This window comes from Bicyclus anynana, chromosome 21 (genome assembly GCF_947172395.1).
Source record: "Bicyclus anynana chromosome 21, ilBicAnyn1.1, whole genome shotgun sequence".
NCBI lineage: Eukaryota > Metazoa > Arthropoda > Insecta > Lepidoptera > Nymphalidae > Bicyclus > Bicyclus anynana.
Window position 1 is genome coordinate 10967459 of NC_069103.1, and position 21622 is coordinate 10989080.

The window sequence follows — 21622 nt, forward strand, 5'->3', positions numbered from 1 at the left end:
TTTTAGGCATGCTGGTTTCCTTGCGATGTTTTTCTTTCACATAACTGAAAAGTTGGAGGTGCATTCCCGGACCGGATTCGCACTTACACCCTCCAAATCGAAGGCACAGGTCATATCCGCTGGGCTATTCCGGTTCTTGCTAGTAAGTATAGACAAAAAAACCATAAAATAGGTTAAAATAAATGTGAACAGGCTGATGGAAAATTGTATATATCTAAGTCAAAATTGACAACCCCAAAGTGCCAATCACGTGTCAATATTGACACGATAAGTCAATAATAAATTCGTGAGGAAACTAAAATTATGGATCAAAATTTTTAGTTCAGTTGTTGTTACAAAAATAAATATACCTAATTGTAAATCAAAATGTCTAGACGACAGGTAAGTTTATCATTAATCTTTTTAATTACAGCGCCAGGTCTCTTTCCTCACAGAAGAGGGGTTGTGGAACTTAGACCCACCAAACTGCTCAAATGCGGGTTGGCGGGTTCATAACCAACTGCGGACTGACAATTTTTGCTAAAAATGAAAAATATATAAAAGAAATAATAATTTCAAAGTCTGAATCAAGTAGAAATCTTGGCAGCTATCAATTAATTTTCCGAATCCTTCTGATTCTGAACAGGTAGACTTTGATGAGTTCTGTGATCCAGAGAATCCCAAAATAATCAAATATGAAGATATCGTCGAAGCTACAAAACGCGTACGAAAATATATTGCTCCCACTCCAATCATAGTAAGTTTTGATATTTTTGCTGACTGTACAGTACATTATACAGGATGCTCGGGAGTATTTCCCATAACTAGTATTCTTTAACAAAATAATATCTAAAAAGTTTACGGAACATGTGTTCTAAAACAAATATTTTCAGTGTAATTAATATTTCTTTTGTAAATAGATCATAAAATGTGTCCCTTATACGCATCCTTATAACAATCACCTATTTATATTTTAAAATGCAACGTTGTCGCTTTGTTACCTAAAGCGCCCTAAAGGCACGTGTTACATGGATAGTCGGTATTATTTGAACTACTTTGTATGAAAACATATTTTTTTTTTAGTTAATAAAATATTAGTTATGCAGTCCGGTTCTTATAAGTGGTGGTACCTTGAAGTTAAGGGAATTACTCCCGAGCAGCCTGTATATAGTAAAACTATTCTGGAAAGTCAGTTTGGCTTCGACTGTGTGTGACGAACACTACACACGAAGGTATGTTTCAACTGAACAGTTGGACTGATCAGTTTAAACTCCTTGCCAATCTGTTCAATCGACACTGACGCCAAAAATATTGTTTTTTTTTTTATTTTTTGTCTGTCTGTCTGTTCGTTGTTTTGTTGACCGGGCATCACGCTGAAACTATTTAATAGATTCAAATAAAACCTAGCATGATTTGAGACCATAATATGGAGAAATCAGGTAAATTACATCGATTTTCACGCGGACGGAGTCGCGGGCGTCCGCTTGTTGACTATATATTAAATAAAATATCTATACCCATAAAGTCATACTTTCAAATTTTCTACAGACATCGCACTACCAACGAGAGACTGGTATCAAAATTTTTTATAAACTAGAAATGGTACAACCTACTGGAAGGTATTTTTTTTTATACTTTATGGAAATATTTTTTCAAAACATTAATTTTTATTTTAAAAATAATCAAATCACTTTAAAGCTTCAAGGAAAGGGGAGCTATAAATGCTCTAGAACTACTGCCAAGGGACAAACAAAAGGTTGGAGTGGTAGTAGCGTCACTAGGCAATCAAGCCATCGGGATATGCTATTACGGTCAGAAGCTCGGCATACCGGTGACTGTGGTGATGCCCGTCAGTGTGCCGATAGCCAAGCTGCAGCAGTGCCACAACCTCGGTGCCAAAGTCGTTGTCCAGGGCAAGGGATTGGTGGAAGCGCAGAAGTATGCCCGCATCCTTTCCAGAGAAAAGGGACTCACGTACATCAATGGGTAATCATCATCATTATCAACCCATATTCGGCTCACTGCTGAGCTTTAGTCTCCTCTCAGAATGAAAGGGGTTAGGCCAATAGTCCACCACGCTGGCCCAATGCGGATTGGCCGAATTCAAACACGCAGTGAATTAGGAAAATTCTCTGGTGTGCAGGTTTCCTCACGATGTTTGTCTCAAACGGCGAAGGAAAAACATCGTGAGGATGTGATATTTATATAATTAGATTTTGAATCTAGTTTCATCACCATATCAGCCGATGCACGTTCACTGCAGGACATAGGCCTTTTGTAGGGACTTCCAAACACTACGATCCTGAGCCGCCTGCATCCAGCGAATCCTTGCGACTCGCTTGATGTAGTCAGTCCACCTGGTGGGGGGTTTTGTTTGGGACCTTGGGACCCCAACGTCTAAATCTAGTGTCAATTATAGAAAATTGATAAGTGTAAAAAATGGGTTGACCATAAATTACGTGAGATGTTCAGCGGGTTGAGAGGGTCAAGCAGAATCTCACATCACACGGGGTTACGTCATAAAATAAAATGTTCTGCATTTTATTTTATGACGTACCTAATAAGTGATGTTAAAATAATTAAAAACGTCTATTAAACCTGTATTACTGGGAGCTAAAATCGTTACAAGCACTACACGCAAGTGTCGAGTTTAATACTTAGTGAACTTTACATTCCAAATTTATTTAATATAAATTTTCCTTTACAAGTCGCGATTACCCCAATATCATAACGGGATACGGCAGTATAGCCATAGAGATCCTAGAGCAGCTGCCCAATGTGGACGCGATCATGGTACCGGTGGGCACAGGCGGACTTCTCGCAGCCGTGGTCACTGTCGTCAAACAAATCAAACCCAGTTGCCTCGTATACGTAAGTAGTACCTACATTATTAGCCTATTTACAGGGACAGCACCTGTAGCCAAGTAGGACGTCGATTCTCATTGTACGACCGCAAACGCTTCGGAAACTAGAAAAATGTATGGGAATGACATTTGCTATCGACAGGTCACGTGATCAAAATCTGTCATTCCCATATATTTTTCTAGTTTTCGAAGCCTTTGCGATCGTTTATAGAGAATCGACGTGTCACTTACCTACAGGGGCAGGCCTTCCTCCTTTTAGGGGAGGGGAAGAAGAAGTACTTTAACTCACGCAAAAATAAATGAAAAAACATAGAAGATATGGAGCTGCGACCCAAAAAGTTGCTCCAATGCAATAGGATGATAATGTTTTGTTTAACGACGACTATCAGATGTTAATAATAATGATCAGGACCGACCGACGGCTTAACGTGCTCTCCGAGGCACGAGGGTGTACCAACTTCCCAATTCCGGGCTGGAAATTTTTCCGATTTTTTTTTCCGACCCGAGCATGAAACCCAGAACTTGTGATCCGAAGCCAAATAGGCTATCCACTAGACCAGTAAGGCAGTTAAGTAGTACGTACACATTACCATCTTATATGGGAGAAAGGGGAAATATGTGATCTTTTTTTGAGAATCTTGGCCGCTAAATATGGAACCCTTAATAAGGTTCAGACCCACGGAATCTAAATCATATAAATAAAAAAAATGAATCTATGTAGCTCCATAGATCGTTAATTTTTTTATTTATATGATTTATTCTGGACTGTTTTTTTAGGCAACCTATTGGCAATATATTTTAGGCATATTTAATTTGTTATAAAAAAAAAAGTGTGTCAGCTCCGTCGCACGAATGGAGTTTACTCTTTTCAATAGCAACGCCTGAAAAGTGAAAGGTGCGCAACCGAGGTGCAGCGCTGCGTGCGCGCCCGCCAACAGCGTGCACGTGCGTGCGGACGCGCTAGGCATGTGCACGCTGTGGCGGCTACGTACGGTGAAAGGTGCGCAGAATAGGTTGAGCACAAAAAACGTACCGAGGGGTATAAATGAAAAATCGATTGTTAAGGAGTAAACTCCAATAAGTTATGAAATGACATGCGTTACGTTTTTTGTGCGCAACCTATTCTGCGCACCTTTCACCGTGCGCTGTGCCGCCAACAACTTGCACATCGCACCCATGTGCACGTTGAAGGCGGGTGCGCACGCCGCGGCCTGCTGCACCTCGGTTGCGCACCTTTCACTTATAACGCGCGAGTATTGAGACGTGCTTCGAGCTAACTTTTTGTTTTTTTTAACATACACACTTTTTTTGTTGGTAAACAGTGCACATCGAGTAGGGCTTTAGTAATACTTATGTTAAAGAAGACTAAATGTATAGAATTGTAAAATAACTAATAGACTTTATAATATACTTCACATTTATATATTTTACTCTTACAATGATATAATCATTAAGCAAACAAGCCCAATAACATATAGTATATAGGTATAGTCGCCTATACAGCATACCCTATGTACGTCTCAATACACTCACAGCTAAATTAGAAAGTTGCGCACTAAAGGTGCGCACCAAAAACGTGACACTTTTTCGTTAGTTCAGTTGGTTTTACCCCTCGGATTTTTCTCATACCGGGCGCCTTATACAGGGTGATTCGGACTTTAGTGCGGACATTTTTTTTCGTGGTTCTGTATCATTAATAGAACATAAATCTACAAACAGTTCGATACATTTTATGTAATTTTTTTTTTCAATTTATGTCTCAGAAATAACAAAATAATGGACACATTCCCAAACAAACTGCGCAACTGCTGGCGGCACTTTGTAAGACGCCGACAAAGAAATACCGGCAGTAGTCATATCGCTTCGGCTTCGGCTGACGGGGGTGGCAGGGGTGAGGGGATCGAAAAATCCCTGAGGACGCCTGCCGAATTGCCGATGAGCGACCAGTGACAGACAATCTGCCGTCGCTTGCGCATTTAAGTCGAATCATCCTTTAATGCAAAAGTTTGCGTAATAATAATCATCATTTGTATTTCATTATTCCAATCGAAAGTTCATAATTTTTATTATTACTACGCATTATTGATGGTCCTAAGCCCAATAAAGTGTGAAGGGAAAATCGATACTCAACTCAAAAGTGACGACCTTTAATTATTATAAAAAATAATAGGTACAAAAATAAACGTAGAAAGGTCAACGGCCCTCGGCGCGGGCGCTCGCTAACCTAGTACCTACCAGCTGATTTTGTAGTTGCCTATTACTGTGCTATTACTTAGTACAGCGATAGGGTGACCCTCAAATTCTGTTTAAATGTTTAAACTTTAGCTAACGATAACTTTGTTATTGTTGAGTTAAAAAAAAAAGAAAAAATACGTGTTCATTAAATTTTGTTTATGTACAAAATATAAAAATATCCGTACTTGAAAAAATTTCTTCCTGTATATAAAAAATCGATTCTTAAGGAGTAAACTCCAATAAACTCCAAAAACTTTTCATCCCGTAAACAGACGGGTAAAGGTTCTTTATACTGGGTTCCTATACTATCAGTTCAGTTTCCTACTACCTTAATATGTTTTAATATTCTAGTATAATAAATCAGTACCTACATCTATACTAATATTATAAAGAGGTAAAGTTTGTAAGTTTGTAAGTTTGTCACATTTTTTAAATGGGGTAATCTTCGGAACTACTGGTCCGATTTTAAAAAAACTTTCACCAGTAGAATGCTACATTATCGGGGAGTGCTATAGGCTATATTTTATATTGGTATCATATATATTAGCCGAGTTATCACAGTTTTTGTCATACAGGTCGGACTAAAAACCTTTTAAACAGACTTATTCGCATGCGCTGCCTTAACCATTGTGTAAAATTGAAATTAATGTATGGAGACTTTATGTATCTTTAAAAGTTCTACAAAAAAGTCCGCGACGCCATATATCTATCTTCTATATATTAGCAGATATAGTACCTTTTGTGTTTTGAAAATTATTAATTTTATATACTTAGGTTTACGTCATTATTTATACAACTAAACTTTAATCCTTATTAAATTAAATTATTTAATAATCACAAGGATATTATGGAGATAAGATTTGCCCTTTATAGTATGTTAATTACTTAAATAGTTTCGGAGATAATACAAAATTTCTAAAAGACGCAGAAATTCCGCTATATGACGCCCGGCGCTTTCATTTACGTAGTTCCCGTTCCCGTGTGAATATGGGGATCAAACATAGCCTATGACACTCGCAAATAACGTAGCTTTCTATTGGTAAAACAATTTTCCAAATCGGTCCAGTAGATCCAGAGATTACCTCCTACAACCACACGAACTTTACCTCTTTATATTATTAGCATAGAAGTCTCTATTTCTCTTGGTCATACCACCACTCTCGAAGGACTGGACCGATTTTGCTAAGGGTAGGAGTAAGATAGAAAAGTTACAGGGTAGAGTAGGGTACGGGTAGGGAAGCGTAGGGGTAGTGTAGGGGTAGGGTAGGTTTAGGGCCGGGTTTAGGGTAGTGGTAGGGTAGGGGTAGAGGTAGGGTAGTGGTAGGGTAGAGGTACGGGTAGGATAGGGAAGTGGTAGGGTAGGGGTAGGATAGGCGTGAGATAGGGGTACGGGTGGGATAGGGGTAGGAAAGGGGTAGGGTACGGGGAGGGTAGGGGTAGGATGGGGGTAGGGGTAAGATGGGGGTAGGATGTAGGTAAGGTAGGGGTAGGGTAGGGGTAGGTTTGGGGTAGGTGGGGGTAGATGTAGGGGTTGGGTAGGGTAGGGTTGGGATAGTGGTAGGGTAGGGGTAGGGTAGGGTAGGAGTAGTAGTAAAGTTGACATCGAAATTTACGCGGACGAAGTCGCGGGCGTCCGCTAGTAATAAATAATTTTGCAGGGTGTGCAACCAGAGAAGATACCAACATTTTTCAAATCTCTACAAGTGGGCGAACCAGTGACCTTAGAATACAACTCTTCAATAGCTGAAAGCATTGCAATGCCGTACGTTGGCATCAATGCTTTCGCAAACGCTCAACGTCATACCGATAAAATGGTGAGAATACCTATCAGATACCAGCCCCGTTCAATCAGGTTTTCGGTATGGGCATAGCACAACTACAGCCTTAGTTAAAGTCTGTGATGATATTCGCTTAGCTATTGATAAAAAATTCCTTACCATTATTGCACTTTTAGATTTTAGCAACGCATTTAACACCGTAGACTTTGATTTACTTTTAACTTTATTGAGAATTTGTGGTATGTCTCAATTTGTGGTCAATTGGTTTCAAACTTATTTATATAATCGTCAACAATGTGTGCGTTTAGATAATAGGCTATCTTCGTTTATTAATCTTAATTCTGGCGTGCCTCAAGGTGGTATTCTTTCTCCTCTTCTATTTTCCGTCTACATAAATTCTGTTACATCAGTCTTATCATCGTCTCATCATCTGTACGCTGATGACTTACAAGTGTATTTATCTGTTCCTATGGATGATCTACATAATTCTATAAATGTTCTGAATACTGAGTTAAATAAAATTAGCGCTTGGTGTCGGTCATTTGGGGTTCAAGTGAATGCAAGTAAGTCTCAAGTGGCTATTATAGGTTCTTCTTATTTCTTTTCTTCTATATCCTTTGATACGTTACCAGCAGTTTCAATTGATGGTGCAACAATACCTTTTAGCAGTACAGTCAGAAATTTAGGTTTAATTATAGATAACAACATGTCTTGGGTACCGCAAGTAACAGAAGTTAGTCGCAAAATTTTTTCAGCTGTCGGATGTCTTAGACGATGGAAAAACTTTTTACCAATTAAAACTAAACTTTTGTTAGCTAATACTTTGTTGTTACCAATTTTAGATTACGCGGATGTCTGCTATTTAGACTTGTCTGAGACTTTGCTAAATAAATTGGAAAGGCTACAAAACTTGTGTATACGGTTCATCTTTGGTCTACGTAAATTTGATCACGTGTCTCAGTATCGTGCTCAATTACAATGGCTGCCAATCCGATCCCGTAGAAACTTACACGCACTTTCGCTCTTATATTCTGTTTTATATAATCCTCGAACGCCACCTTACTTGAAGGAACGATTCAACTTTGTTGGTAGAAATGTTGAGTGCAATTTACGGGCCAGGGATGAAAACCGTTTACAATATACAGTATGCCATTCAGTGAAGTATCAAAAATCATTTACAGTTAAAACAGTCAGCCTGTGGAATGAGCTACCGAATGACATAAGACAGTCCGCGTCTCTAAGCATCTTCAAAGATCGTGTTAAAAAGTAATACTTATCTACTATACTATAATAATTATTATTAACCGACTTCCAAAAAGGAGGAGGTTCTACGTTCGACTGTATGTATGTTTTTTTTTTTTTTTTTTATGTATGTCCAGCGATAATTCCGTCATTTGTGGACCGATTTTAAAAATTCTTTTTTTGTTTTGAAGGGTTTGATTCCAGGGTGGTCCCATTTTTTTCATGTCAGGATCTGATGATGGCATCCTGGAGAAATCGAGGGGAACTTTCGAAAATCGTAGAGACGGCTAGTGCGTTTGTTAGTGTTTCCATAAGGTATTTTAAACCACTACAATTTTATGAAGGTCTGGAGTTGGTCTGATGATGGAGCCGATACACAGACGATGGAACTCGTCAACGATTTACAGCAGGTACCTTTTGTTTGGGCTTAATTTATTTGTATTGATGAGAACTTTCCACCTAGATGGGTTGTGACTGTATTAAGGGTCTGATGATGAAGACGAAGGACAGTGAAGAGAACTCCTCGACGGTTCACAGTAGCTACCTTGTGTTTGGACTTGATAAATTTGTATTGATGAGAACTTTCCACCTAGATGGGTTGTGACTGTATTAGGGGTCTGGTGATGAAGATGAACGAAAAAAAAATTTTCATCGTAACGTCTTTAAACTAAAAACTTCGAGCTTTGAATATTTTTCTTAAATTCCACGACCCTTTTTTAAGGTAAATACAGCATACATACAATAATAACTTTTTGGGATTTACCGATTGTCTATTGGGCATTCCCCATCTAATTTTGATACCCCTCCAAGCGTGCCTTGCACTTTTATTAGGCAACTGCTTAATAAAAGTGAGGTGGTTTACGACCTACTTAAGGACCAGTATACCGTATACGTATAGGTGGGATATGGAGCTAAGACCCACTACGTTGCTCCAATGTGGATTAGCGGGCTTAGGTCATAATTCTTTAACGACCACTCTCAGAATTTAATGATAATGATAATGACTGAGATCGACGGGTTATCGTGCTTTACGAGGCTCGGAGGTATGACCAACAAGTAACAAATTCGCTACTCCGGGGTGAGAATTTCTCTGAAAAATTCTTATAAAATAATAATTCTCAGAATGATGATGACCGAGGCGACGGCTTATGGTAGTCACGGAAGGCTCCGAGGCACGGGCGTAACACCAACAATTCGCAATTCCTCCGGGCTGAGTTTTCCACGTCGTTTCTGAATGTCATAGGCTATATTTTATTATCCCCGTATTCTACAGGAACGGGAATTATACGGGTAGATTATACTCGCATATTTTCTACTGACTAAGTACCTAGAATGTACCTACCTAATCCCAAAGTTTGGCATTATGTTCTCATTATATTTTTCATGTAATTTCATTTGTGTAACGCAATTCACAGCTGTTAGTAAATGACGACTGGATCGCCCGTGCTATACTACACTTGGTGGAAAACGAACGCCTCGTCATAGAAGGCGCTGGGGCGTGCCCCTTGGCGGCCATCCTTGGCAAACTCGTACCGGAGTTAAAATCAAAAAAGTAAGTAAAAGCTGCATACCTACATACATCATCATTAACAGCTGATGGACTTCCACTGCTGGACATAGGCCTCTTGCATGGGTTTCTAAACACAACGGTCTCGAGCCGCCAGCATCCAGCGACTCCCTGGCATACGTCTTGTATAGTAATCGCATCAAGTCGCGTAACTACCTCGAGTTGGTCGAATGGTTATACTATGTGGTTACGGATCACGAGGTTCGAGAGACACTGAGTTTTCTTTCTTCTGAGAAATGGTCAGTTAAAAATCTCAGCCCGGAATTGGGAAGTTGGTGATGTTACTCCCCCGTGCCTGGGAGAGCATCGGGTATTCAAGCGCAAAGAAACCATACCGAAATCATGAAGCAAGGAATCTAAACTAACTAGTGCTTTCAATTAAAAAAACTAATTTGAACGACTCTAGATCTTTTCCAAGGGCCTTTATTCTATTTGGCTACCTACGTACTACGAGTACCTACCTACGAAAAAGTTTCTTCAATAACTTTACTAATTTGATATGTTTATTGCAGTGTAGTATGCATTCTTACTGGTGGGAACATTGGTGCGGTGCTGTTGGGTCGTTGCTTGGACAGAGGGCGTGCGGCCGAGGGACGTCTTATCAAATTTAAAGTATGTCTATGCAATAACTCTGCCTCTTTTTTTCATTTCATCTCCTTCTAGCCTTCCTGGTACCGCAGTATACATACCCTAAGGAGGTAGTCTATCATATTTTTATGTACGAGTAGATACGAGTACATACTTAACTTTGGCAGTGTTCATTGGTTGCAAAAATTAAGTATCTTTTGCTTCGTCGGCCCTCCGCACTCTGTGCTTTATGACGTCATGGAAAATCCAATATGGCGAATGTGTATTTTAGAAAACAAGATGAGATAGTTATGAGAATTTCATAATATTAAGTTACTAGCTGACACAGCAAACGTTCTGTCATATTTTCTTCATGCATAAATGTTAAAATCGCGATTTGAAATAAGAGGATCAATAATAATTTAAAAAAATCATTCAAATCGGTTGAGCCGTTTTGACCAATTGAATAGAGGAGTTGGGGGGCGACCACAAACATCGCGATTTGTCATCACTTTAGATTTTTTATTTCTAGGTTCTAGTCAAGGATCAAGCGACGGCTATAGAGCAGTATATGAGGCTTATAGCCAGCAATGGTTACAACATAATAAGACAGTTTTGCGATCGAATTTGGATAGAAAACGATATTTCCCTAGTTGAGGTAAGAAATGTGAATAGTGCATAATGTTGCCATGTTACCATACTCGAAAAATATGAATTTTGTTTATTCACTAATAATAATTATGCTAATTAAAGTTCATTTATTTTAGGTAAAATTAGTTTGTGAATGCCGAGATTTAAATCATGCATTAGAGTTGAAAAGGCTCCTTGAAAGAGTTTATGCCAACAGATGCACATTTGAATCCGAGCCCTTCAATGAAGACAGGACCTGTCCCTGCTTTGCCCATAAATAATTATATTATGTTAATTAAAAAAAAATTAAAACAAGTACACACTTTGGAATAAACACATTTATATCTTTATTAAGATCACATCAACATTATTAATAAAATATTTTGGTTACACAATATAAATTATGAGATGACAATATATGAGATGGACATAATATATTACAAGTTTATTTTAGTTGTTACTTGAAGTTTTCATCCATGAATTTTGCCATTCTAATATCCCTCTTGCTAAGACCATTCACATCATGAGATGACAGGGTTACCTGCAATTTTTTATAAATATATATATTTTAGAAAATTTATATATATATATATATATATGTGTATATCTTAGAAAAAGTTCAATGATCATTGTTTTAAGTATTGTAAAACATTCTATAATAATACTGGCATACAAGACAGATCTAGCACTGTCTTAACTTTGACAAATCCTTATTTCATGTACCAATTAGTACAAATTAACTTCAGTTACAATTAAATAGAGGTAGGTACTAATTAACTAATTATAATATTAGGTTTACCTGCAATTTATTATAAACATTGAACCATTCTGGATGGTGATCCATTTTCTCAGCGAGTAATGCAACTCTAGTCATAAAACCAAATGCCTGATTGAAGTCCTTGAATTGAAACTCCTTTATGATAGCATCTCTATCACTTTGAACTTTCCACCCAGACTCTAGGAGAGGATTCAGTAAGCTTGTTCTCTCTTCTGCATTTAGTTTATCAGCCTTAAAAACACCATACAATTAGGATTTTATTTTAAAGAATATTTATGCAATAACTATTAAATTACATTCATTTTTTTTTATATAATGAATTTGAGTAATTGCAATAATTGACAAAACATAACTGGATAACATATTTGTTACTTTTATTTTGATTAAAATACCTAATAGTTTCCTATTTATTGTAAGTTAAGTAATACAAGACATAGGTGAACCAAATATAAAATAATATTCATTTACATGTAGGTAACTGATAGAAAAATTGTGTATTTAAGCTAATACAAAATAAATTTACAGTGAAAACAAACCTTCTATATTCGGAAACAAAGGTAAAAATTATTTAACAAGGTAAAAATCCCAAATAAATATACATAGATATTATCAACTTATGCATGCAACAAGTGGTGCTTAAATAGCAAATGCTTAGTTACTTGAAGTTATAGGTGTCAAGGTATTAAATAAACATGCCCCAACCTTGAGATAATGAATAAAAAATTAAGATAATTATTAATTGTTGCTTTACCATTTTCCTCTTATTCGTTGAAGGCGTGGACACACTCGCAAAACCGGTCGTTTGACTTCGACTGACGCGATTTGTACTAGCCGCGGTGGCATTGATCGTAATGTTTTGCGCCGCTCTGGCGGGGTGAAAGTGTATCACTGTCAAACTCAGGACTTTGTTCAAACATCGCATTCGTAACATTTTTGTTGAATTACGAACAACAGCGTCGAACAAATGAATATCTCGATTACAAACACAGGCAAATAGTACCAAAGTAATTCAAATATTCGGTGTGTGACTTGATTTACATCTTGTTATAAGTACCTACTTACATTTTCATTAAATCGATCTCGTAATTAATCTGCTATGTGGTTGTTACTTTCACTTTCACAAAATTACGAATATAATAACATAATATTTTTTTAAATCACCTTCTCTTCTGCTCAAAAAGAAAACAAAACAAAATCCTGTCAACTGTCAAGTCAAAGTGGTGTCAAGTTCAAAAAGGTGAAAACGGGTGGGTGGTTAAAAGGGGTTAGGGTCATAACCTGAAATATTATTATCTATGGTTTCTTTCAAAGTCACAAGTTTCAAAATTCAAAATTCAAACTTACAACTTCAAACGTTTTCAGAAAGTTTCAATTTTACAAAAAAATATGTAAAAATAAAGTTCTAATTAATCACTCTTATGTGCTTTTCATTGTACAATAATAAACTTATTAAATGCTAAAGAATATAAATAAAATGGATGCTTTGAAAAATATATTACCAACTAGGTTGTATGAGATCACCGAAAAAGCAGGAATTACATCAAAACAAATAATATTCCTTTCTATTTGGGATATTAAAAAATTAACTAATTTAAAAAATGAAGATGTGGTGTTGCTGAAAAACATTGTGACTCAGTATTTTTGCCCAATGAGCATTACAGCTGATAAACTGGAGAAAACTGAAAAAAAACTCAAGACTGGTTGCACAGCTATTGATAACATATTGAATGGAGGTTTCAGAATAGGTACAGTGACAGAAATATATGGTGAGAGTGGTGTTGGAAAAACTCAGTTGGTAATGCAAATAGCAGCTAACTGCAGTGGCGAAGGCTGTGTGTTTATATGTACAGAAGATTTATTTCCAGTTAAGCGATACAATCAAATAAAACAAAATATTTATAGGAGTAATGCAGAGTGCAACATGTTTATTGAACACCTTACTGAAGCTCAAGAATTGATTTCATGTATCAGGGTACGTTTGCCAAAGTTACTGAACACAAACAAAGTTTCAGCAGTCATTTTAGACTCAATCGCAGCTCCCTTCAGGTGTGAATATACAAATTATGTGCAAAGGGCTGAAGAACTCAAAGAACTGGGAATGCTACTATATAAATTAGCTCAAGAGTATAACATTGCAGTTATATGTGTAAACCAAGTCACTTCTACATTTGATAACTCTGACAATGTGCTACCATCATTAGGTCTGGTATGGTCCAATATGGTATGCTGTAAATTAAAAATTTGCAAAACAAATGATATAAGGTATACAAAAGGCATTGAACATAATGTAACAATTAGGGAATTGAAAGTTGTACATGCACCTGATTTACCTACAGCTTCAGTGAAATTCATTGTAACAGCCAATGGTGTGGAAAGTATTTAATATTTTAAAAATAAGTTAAGGAATAATAATTTTTTCTTGATTTATTTATTGTTTATTTGTAAAACCACAGTCACTAATAAATAAAACAGGATTATATACAGGTTTACAGAAGGGTTTCAATTTCAACTATAATTATGTAGAAACTGTATACAAAATCGATAATTTCTTCTCCATTATAAGTTTGCAAGAGTCTCTATAAATAAGGTTAGCACTGCATGTCATGCATACATCTATAAAATGCATCCACACATCATGCACTGATTATGGGAATGTAACACCAACTATCTAACTCGGGGCTAAGAATTTCTTGTGTGTTCTCACAAGGTCAATATTTCATAGCCCAACCTGGGACTCGAACCTGAGATCACGTGGTCAGCTAAGCTAACCACTGGACCAACGGCAGCGAGTACCATATATTCAATTCAATGTATCTACTCTATGCCAGCGAGGCTCAGCATTTCTATGAAACTGAAAGCTGCTTCCATATCATATTCTATACAAATACGAACTAAGTAATTACCATAGATTTACGAGGCAGTACAATACAGTTCTAACCCGGATAATTTTTTTTTTTGTTTTTTTAAGTTGGTTTCTTCAACTATTTTAAAGTTAGTGTTTTATTAAACCCTGATGAAATAAAAAAATCTAAAATCTCCATTTAAAATTGCCGCTGCTTTAGTTCTAAAATATTCCGTTTGCGGAAATAGTAGCGCTGCTATGTCCAACGTTTTCGTGTATGTACATTCACTTCTTAATCTGTGATCTAATCTTAAGTCATCTGTCATTGTTATTTGTAAAAAATATTGCGAAATTCGTAAAGTCAAAGTCAAACTCAAAGGGAGAGCACGATTTTTAAAGTGTAAATATTACCACATTTTTAAATTTAGTAAATGTAAAATTCTATAATGCGCTGTGTTTCTTGATAAGTTATATCTTATAATAAGACAACATATAAAAAAGCCAGTCATGTGCAGTCTGATGTAAAGTTTTAATATGTTAACATTTTAATTGTATTGTATAGTAAATTAGTTAAGAATAATCCACATATTTATTAGTTATGTACAAAAATTGTGAATTTTTGAAGATATATTTCCTTAGCGCAACAAGAGTAGGTACTTTTGTACTAACTACTTGAAAACTATAACTACAAAAGAGAACACATTATAAATATTAACTTTTACAGAATTTCAGTAAAATAAAAACACTGCGCCCAAAAAGAATTAAAACAAATATAGACATGGAGACAAAGTGTCGTGAAGACCCAGCGCTTTTTAAATTGGATACACCAGAGTTCAAAAATATTTTCAGTCCAGAAGTGTTGGATTTAAAGAAGCTATTTGACAAATATAATTATGAGATTAGAATAGCAGGTGGAGCTGTAAGGTGCACTATTCAATATTATAAACTTATTTAAATACAATATGGCCAGACCTACCATTCTCCAATACAGTTTGGCAGGCTTAGGGTAATAATGTTAATTTCTTTAAAAATTATTCAGATTTTGATAATATAGGTATTTTTTTTTTACTGAAAATATTTAAGGACTATTTTGACGGCCTCTGTAGTGCAGTGGTATAAGCAGTGGATTTACAAGATGAAGGTCCTGGGCTCAACCCCCAGCTGGGCCGATTGAGGTAGAAATTTAGTACAGGTCTGTCTGGTGGCTGTGGCTAGTTACCACCCTACCAGCAAAGATATATCACCAAGCAATTCAGCATTCCACTATGATGTCACGTAGAAAGTGAACGGGATGTGGATTTCATCCTACTCTGAACAAGTTAGGCTGCTTCCATTTTAGATTGCATCATCACTTACCATCCGGTGAGATTGTAGTCAAGGACTAACTTGTATAGAATTAGAAGAAAGAATTGTATCATCACTTACCACTTTTTTTGCACAAGATGCTATAGAATAAAGACTAAGATAGACAACAATTCCTTCTGAGGCAACTAATCAAATGTCTTCTCTTGCAACTCTTTCCACTATATGTATGTCCTGTACTTGAAAAAATTAATGTTTTACACTTGGACTTATTAGCACAAAGTACAAGTAATAAAGTTTTTACTATACAACAGACATTTTATTTTTAGGGATCTATTATTACGTCAGCAAGCAAAAGATTTAGATTTTGCCACTGTAGCCACCCCAGAGCAGATGAAGGAGATGTTCACAGCAGAAAATGTGCGTATGATCAACATGAGCGGGGAGAAGCACGGTACAATCACTCCAAGGATCAATGACAAAGAAAACTTTGAGGTGACAACATTACGGATTGACATGGTCACTGATGGCAGACACGCTGAAGTTGAGTTCACAAAAGATTGGAAACTAGATGCTAATAGAAGAGATCTTACAATAAATTCTATGTTTCTAGGTAAATTTTACATTAATATACATTAAATTGAATATTTAAAACACATTTTGCTTACAGAAATATGTAGCTATTTCTAGAAAAAGGTTTTGTTCTAGATAGCTAGAAATTGGTTTTTTTATCTATCTAGAACAGTACTGGATGAAAGGCATCTATTATTTTTATTATTGTAGAGCTTGTGACAACTTGTCTGAAATACTAATACAAGCCAATCAGTAGGTATTTCATTGCTGGCTAACACCAAGCCAAGTGTTGCGAAGTATATATTGACTGGCTAAATAGTTCTTAACCAATAAACAAAGTCACTTTTACATTTTTTAATATTAAAAAATAATGTTAATTGTTTAATAATAATTTTCTTACAGGATTTGATGGCACAGTTTATGACTATTTTTTTGGATATGAAGACTTACAAAATAGACGTGTCGCATTTGTTGGAGATGCTGATGTGAGGATTAAGGAAGATTATTTAAGAATAATGCGTTACTTTAGATTTTATGGAAGGATTGCTGAAAAAGCTAACAATCATGATCAGAACACTTTAGATGTAATCAAAGCTAATGTAGATGGTTTACAAAATGTATCTGGAGAGAGGATATGGATGGAATTGAAAAAGACTCTACAGGGAAATTTTGCTGGTGATTTATTGAAGACAATGTTAAATGTGGGCATTGGACAATACATTGGTAAGAATGTGCAATACAAATAACACTGCTTATTTTGATTACCTATTTGTATTATGCAAAATATTTTTCATATAAAAAATTATAAAACTAAAATTTTCAAAGACCTATGTTTAAGTATATACTTGTATACAAGTTAATAAAAATAGTAAAATCTAAAAACAATGATAGCTGTGCTTTAGTTTTTGAAATAGTTCTATGTAGTCCTCCAATTTGTTTAGTCATTGATATTGGTTCTAGATGATATGGTATGGATGGCCCTGATTTCTTTTATGTTTATGATTGTAGGTATTCCAAACCCTGTTTTAAAAGAATTAGACGTGTTACTAAACAGAAGTCAACACTTGGATTTACATCCTATGAGTTACTTGGCAGCTCTACTTGAAAACATAGATGATGTAACTGTTTTACATGCCAGGCTAAAGTTTTCCAGCTATGAACGTGACATGGCATACTTTATTGTAGAACACAGAGGTGAAAAAGAAGGAGCAAGGCCTTTACTGTAAGTATCTCTTGAGTTTTTATATTAAATCTACTTTTACATGAAAAAAAGTGTGTGTCAGCTTTGACGCACGAATGGAGTTTACTCTTTTAGATCGACTGTCTAAACAGGTGTATGTCGCCCCGCAGCATACGCTATGTACGTCTCAATACTTACGCCTGAAAAGTGAAAGGTGCGCAACCGAAGAGCAGGCCGCGTCCGCGGTGAAAGGTGCGCAGGATAGGTTGCGCACAAAAAACGTAACACTGACATTCGTTCATCGAATTTTACTGCCCATATTTTTTTTCATACCTATACATATATATGAAAAATCGATTCTGGAGGTGTAAAACTCCAAAAATAATAAAAACCTTTTTTCTTTTTAGCCCTTATGAAAAATTAGTATTAAACACAAAAATTAAACAAAAAGATGCTGTTGATTATGTTCGTGAAGTTCTCAAATATAGGGGTTCTGAAAAATTACTACAACAATTCAACAGTTGGGATATACCACGATTTCCAATAAATGGTAAAATACTGAAGGACCATGGGGTTCCTCCAGGAAAGATGTATGGACCAATCATAAACAGGATTAAGGATATATGGATAGATAATGAGTACAAGCAAAGTACAGCAGATTTAGTGAAACTATTACCTGGTATTATAGATGAACATAAACAAAAATAAATTTAAAATTAAACAATAATTTAATATAATTTTATTTTCCATTTTTTCCTTATATTTAGGTATAATAATTTATTTTTATATTTTCAACAAAAAGTATACAATAAATTTGCATATATAAGATAAAGAATAGATAATATTTACATAACAAAATTCTTTGGAGGCGAATATAGTTCATATTTATCACAGCCATCGTCACTATCTGCGTGTTCCTTGAAACAATTTTTGCAAAAGAGATATTTGCATCCAAGGCATCGCATTTTAGCATCTTCATTACATATTTCACAAAATGGCAATTCATCCAACACAGGATCTGAGTCTATATTACCTTCTAATTTCGCTTCAGCTGTGACCTATAACATAAAACAATGGAATATATTTTATAAGATATTAGATCCTGCTGTTTTCCTAATAAAATCAAAATGTATTTTTTATAAGTATATAAAATGGATGTTGGAAAATTTCATGAAAATTAGTCCAGCCGTTTCAGAGGACATTTGGTAGCAAAATGCAACACAGGAATAATTTTATATATGAGATTACATAATAAGACATTCTGAAATAAGTTCATCTATAAATAATATTGAAATGCATATATGCTCCTTCCAGGCCTGACAATGCTTATAGTTCACACTGTATAATATAAATAGTTTCCTTAGACAAATTAACCAGAGAATCTACCTTTGCAACAATCTTCTTTACAGTTTCCTCTTCATCTTCAGAATTATCATTATTTTCTTGTTGAGAATTAACTTTATCTTGGTCAGAACTTTTTGCACCTTTAAGTCTCTGCAGCCTACCTTCTATATCACTAACCAGACCATCAAACTCATCTTCATATTTTTTATCAATAGTTCCCTGTTCCATGTACTGCCTCATAAGGTCATCTATTTGCTCTTGTTCAGTTTTCTTAGGCAATATGGTTGGTGTCACTTGCTAAAACGTAATAAAGTTGGTATGTTTCAGAGCAATAAACATCAATGATTTCATATAATGAATATACTGCTACAAAACACCAAACCATTTATGCTTTTATTATATTAGTATGATGAAAATTAGTTTAAATAAATCGGAAATTCTACATCCAGTAAATTACAGGAATGATTCCTTTGAACCCTGTGCAACTGATTTAATTATATAAATTGATTTTGTTTAATTATAATCTCAATACAAATAATACTCATAAGCACTTGCTGACTAAATTCATATATTGGCAAATTTTGATTATGATTATGAATATTGTATCAATTTATGACAAAATCACATAATTATCTTAGCTTTGCATTTATTTAATTGTTAATAATATAATTTATTTGCAAAATTTATAACAAAATTTTAAAATAAATAATCACCTTGGTTTCAAGAGCACTTACTGGCACACCTTTTATGTTAGCCAATCTTGATCTTAGTTCTGCATCTGAAGTGGAAGGTATATCTCCTTTTAGTTTTTGTAATCTATCAGCAATGGCATCATTACTATTGGTATTTACAACATTATCCTGTTTTCCCTCTTTCAACTTCTTGAGTCTGTCAGATATTTCATCTTCTACTGCATTTTCAGATGTTCTATCACCCGTGGCACTCTCTGTAATGCCCATTCTTCTAAAATATTAAAGTAAAGTTATTTTTTGAATTGATATCATAGACACAATTGAAATTATTATTAGTGCTACAAAATCAGCCAGGCCAGCAGTTAGTCTGATGCAGACAAAATAAATAATAGTTTACAAGAAATATACAAAGAGATGCAAACTTTTTTATATTGAACATAGCTTAATCAAACTGTTATTTTTATTGACCTGCTGCAGCTATTGTACAGAGCTCCTAATAACATTGCGTATGAGGGAAAGTGTTAGAATATTAACTGTTCACCAATAATATAATCACTTTGATTGTCTTCTAGATGGACAAATATTAAACAGTTTACAGTGAGCCATTAGATTCTATGTAGTTTGTTAGGGGATGCAGTAACAATTGATGAAACTGAACAATAGTTTACCTAGACAACTATAACATAAACTATACAGTACAATTTGGTGTGCATAAGGGTACTAGGGTAGGCACTATGCATAAAAATTGTACCAAATAGGAAATTCTTAATCCAATACAAGTTTGTAATGGGTTCTGAACGAAGGTAGTGAATTTTTGTATCTATGAAGTGCACGCCATTGAAGTACAGTATCCAAAATAATCTTACTTGTAGTATGCATCTGGTGGTATCACATTCTTAGGTTCATTAGGTTCATTTGAGTTAGTTAACTGCTTACATTTGGCGCATACCTGAAAATCACATTATTTACCATAACAGAAAATAATTGAAAGAAAAAAAAAGACCATACCTACTTTTTGTTTCACTTACCATTACTTCAGAGTTGAATTTTTTCAAGAATACCTTATTCTTTAGACATTTCGAGCAGTAACTGAATCCACAGCTAGGACAACCTTTCTGAAAAATAATTATAATTTTAGATATTATATTAAATACAAGATACGCTCTACATTTACAAAATATTGAGTGAGTACCTCAGGACGAAAGATAGAAAATGTTTTGGCGCAAGTATTACAAGCCATGTTTTTGTATAAATCTGTATGTACTATATTTAATTTTATTTTTTGTATTGTGTTCAGTGTTATATATTTTCATTAAGGTGAATAGTAATTATTAATAATTACAAAAAAAATGTAAAACAATGATTCAAAACGCCGAACAAATGTCACTGTCAGACGACAAACGTCAAATGTGGTGTCAATTGTCATATCTCGAATCTAGATGGCAGATAAACAGACAGATAGTGTAAAAGTAAAGTAAAAAAGTTATCACTCATCATCTCAGACAAATTACCATACCCTAATTCACGAACAAAATATTATCTGTTGTTTTGTGAGGAAAACGAGCTTAGATTAAATACCTATTTATCTTGTATTGAACTAGAAGTTGTTTTTTACACCATTTAACTACACTAAAAGGTATTTTCAAGGAGTTCTTAACCAATGAACATGATTACAACTATGAAACATCGATTATATAGAGACAGTTTTTATAGTTATTATCACATTCAATTGTTGATCATACACCTCGACAGAAAAGTAACGTCTAGCGAGGCAAGTCCATACATAATTAGTCTGAGCTGATCATGTCTCAGATAGGTGCTTGTCTATGGTAGATATTGCTTGTCTGTGGATAGTAATAAACACAAACTCAAAAAAACTAGAACTCAAAGCCTATGTCTATCTATGTCAGTAAAAACAACTATAAAACGTAGACAAAAAAATCAATAGACAACTGATTTACGGACAAACTGTTAGATTTTTAAATCAGAAGATTTGAACTCCTTTGACATTCGGCATTCCGTCTCTTTGCTCCAGTGCAGATCCAGTGA

General features: G+C 35.2%; 5 protein-coding genes across 11 annotated transcripts; 3 read left to right on the forward strand and 2 right to left on the reverse strand.

Annotated features, from left to right (window-relative positions):
- Positions 1-366: 366 nt before the first annotated feature.
- On the forward strand, positions 367-11333 carry LOC112043535 (L-threonine ammonia-lyase). Its single transcript, XM_024078998.2, has 10 exons — positions 367-381; positions 626-736; positions 1528-1598; positions 1678-1965; positions 2688-2850; positions 6737-6892; positions 9514-9650; positions 10178-10277; positions 10765-10890; positions 11000-11333. The coding sequence occupies exons 1-10, from the start codon at positions 367-369 to the stop codon at positions 11141-11143; spliced, it is 1311 nt and encodes a 436-aa protein (XP_023934766.1). The 3' UTR covers positions 11144-11333.
- LOC112043533 (pterin-4-alpha-carbinolamine dehydratase) lies at positions 11183-12806 on the reverse strand. Of its 2 annotated transcripts, XM_024078997.2 has the most exons (4): positions 12703-12725; positions 12392-12506; positions 11662-11871; positions 11183-11403 (listed from the first exon to the last, which is right to left on the reverse strand). In XM_024078997.2, the coding sequence occupies exons 1-4, from the start codon at positions 12708-12710 to the stop codon at positions 11320-11322; spliced, it is 417 nt and encodes a 138-aa protein (XP_023934765.1). In that variant the 5' UTR covers positions 12711-12725; the 3' UTR covers positions 11183-11319. The 2 variants fall into 2 exon arrangements, with proteins under 2 accessions (XP_023934765.1, XP_023934764.1); XM_024078996.2 differs by having other exon boundaries at positions 12392-12806.
- A 134-nt stretch (positions 12807-12940) lies between these two features.
- On the forward strand, positions 12941-14067 carry LOC112043532 (DNA repair protein XRCC3). Its single transcript, XM_024078995.2, has one exon. The coding sequence runs from the start codon at positions 13094-13096 to the stop codon at positions 14021-14023; it is 930 nt and encodes a 309-aa protein (XP_023934763.1). The 5' UTR covers positions 12941-13093; the 3' UTR covers positions 14024-14067.
- Positions 14068-14773: 706 nt separating this feature from the next.
- On the forward strand, positions 14774-18264 carry LOC112043536 (CCA tRNA nucleotidyltransferase 1, mitochondrial). Of its 5 annotated transcripts, none has more exons than XM_024079000.2 (6): positions 14774-14882; positions 15207-15406; positions 16114-16397; positions 16760-17080; positions 17366-17579; positions 17945-18264. In XM_024079000.2, exons 2-6 carry the CDS (start codon positions 15261-15263, stop codon positions 18243-18245), a joined length of 1266 nt encoding a protein of 421 aa, XP_023934768.1. In that variant the 5' UTR covers positions 14774-14882; positions 15207-15260; the 3' UTR covers positions 18246-18264. The 5 variants fall into 5 exon arrangements, with proteins under 5 accessions (XP_023934768.1, XP_023934767.1, XP_023934770.1 ...); XM_024078999.2 differs by lacking the exon at positions 14774-14882 and adding an exon at positions 14915-15131; XM_024079002.2 differs by lacking the exon at positions 14774-14882 and adding an exon at positions 14928-15135.
- LOC112043537 (abscission/NoCut checkpoint regulator) lies at positions 18247-20969 on the reverse strand. Of its 2 annotated transcripts, none has more exons than XM_052888063.1 (6): positions 20766-20969; positions 20602-20688; positions 20440-20522; positions 19616-19844; positions 18924-19178; positions 18247-18595 (listed from the first exon to the last, which is right to left on the reverse strand). In XM_052888063.1, exons 1-6 carry the CDS (start codon positions 20811-20813, stop codon positions 18383-18385), a joined length of 915 nt encoding a protein of 304 aa, XP_052744023.1. In that variant the 5' UTR covers positions 20814-20969; the 3' UTR covers positions 18247-18382. The 2 variants fall into 2 exon arrangements, with proteins under 2 accessions (XP_052744023.1, XP_023934773.1); XM_024079005.2 differs by having other exon boundaries at positions 19595-19844.
- Between the last annotated feature and the right edge of the window lie 653 nt (positions 20970-21622).

Coding starts and splice junctions, on each gene's coding strand:
- LOC112043535 (XM_024078998.2), top strand. Junction 1,599..1,677: donor ATGGTACAACCTACTGGAAG/GTATTTTTTTTT, acceptor ATCACTTTAAAG/CTTCAAGGAAAGGGGAGCTA. Junction 10,891..10,999: donor ACGATATTTCCCTAGTTGAG/GTAAGAAATGTG, acceptor CATTTATTTTAG/GTAAAATTAGTTTGTGAATG.
- LOC112043533 (XM_024078996.2), bottom strand. CDS start 12,571: ATGTTACGAATGCGATGTTTGAACAAAGTCCTGAGTTTGACAGTGATA. Junction 11,872..12,391: donor CAACGAATAAGAGGAAAATG/GTAAAGCAACAA, acceptor GGTGTTTTTAAG/GCTGATAAACTAAATGCAGA. Junction 11,404..11,661: donor ATGTTTATAATAAATTGCAG/GTAAACCTAATA, acceptor AAAAAATTGCAG/GTAACCCTGTCATCTCATGA.
- LOC112043532 (XM_024078995.2), top strand. CDS start 13,094: ATGCTAAAGAATATAAATAAAATGGATGCTTTGAAAAATATATTACCA.
- LOC112043536 (XM_024078999.2), top strand. CDS start 15,081: ATGTACAAAAATTGTGAATTTTTGAAGATATATTTCCTTAGCGCAACA. Junction 15,407..16,113: donor ATAGCAGGTGGAGCTGTAAG/GTGCACTATTCA, acceptor TTTTATTTTTAG/GGATCTATTATTACGTCAGC. Junction 16,398..16,759: donor AATAAATTCTATGTTTCTAG/GTAAATTTTACA, acceptor ATTTTCTTACAG/GATTTGATGGCACAGTTTAT.
- LOC112043537 (XM_024079005.2), bottom strand. CDS start 20,813: ATGGCTTGTAATACTTGCGCCAAAACATTTTCTATCTTTCGTCCTGAG. Junction 19,179..19,594: donor TAAGTGCTCTTGAAACCAAG/GTGATTATTTAT, acceptor ATTACGTTTTAG/CAAGTGACACCAACCATATT. Junction 18,596..18,923: donor TAAAGAAGATTGTTGCAAAG/GTAGATTCTCTG, acceptor TTTATGTTATAG/GTCACAGCTGAAGCGAAATT.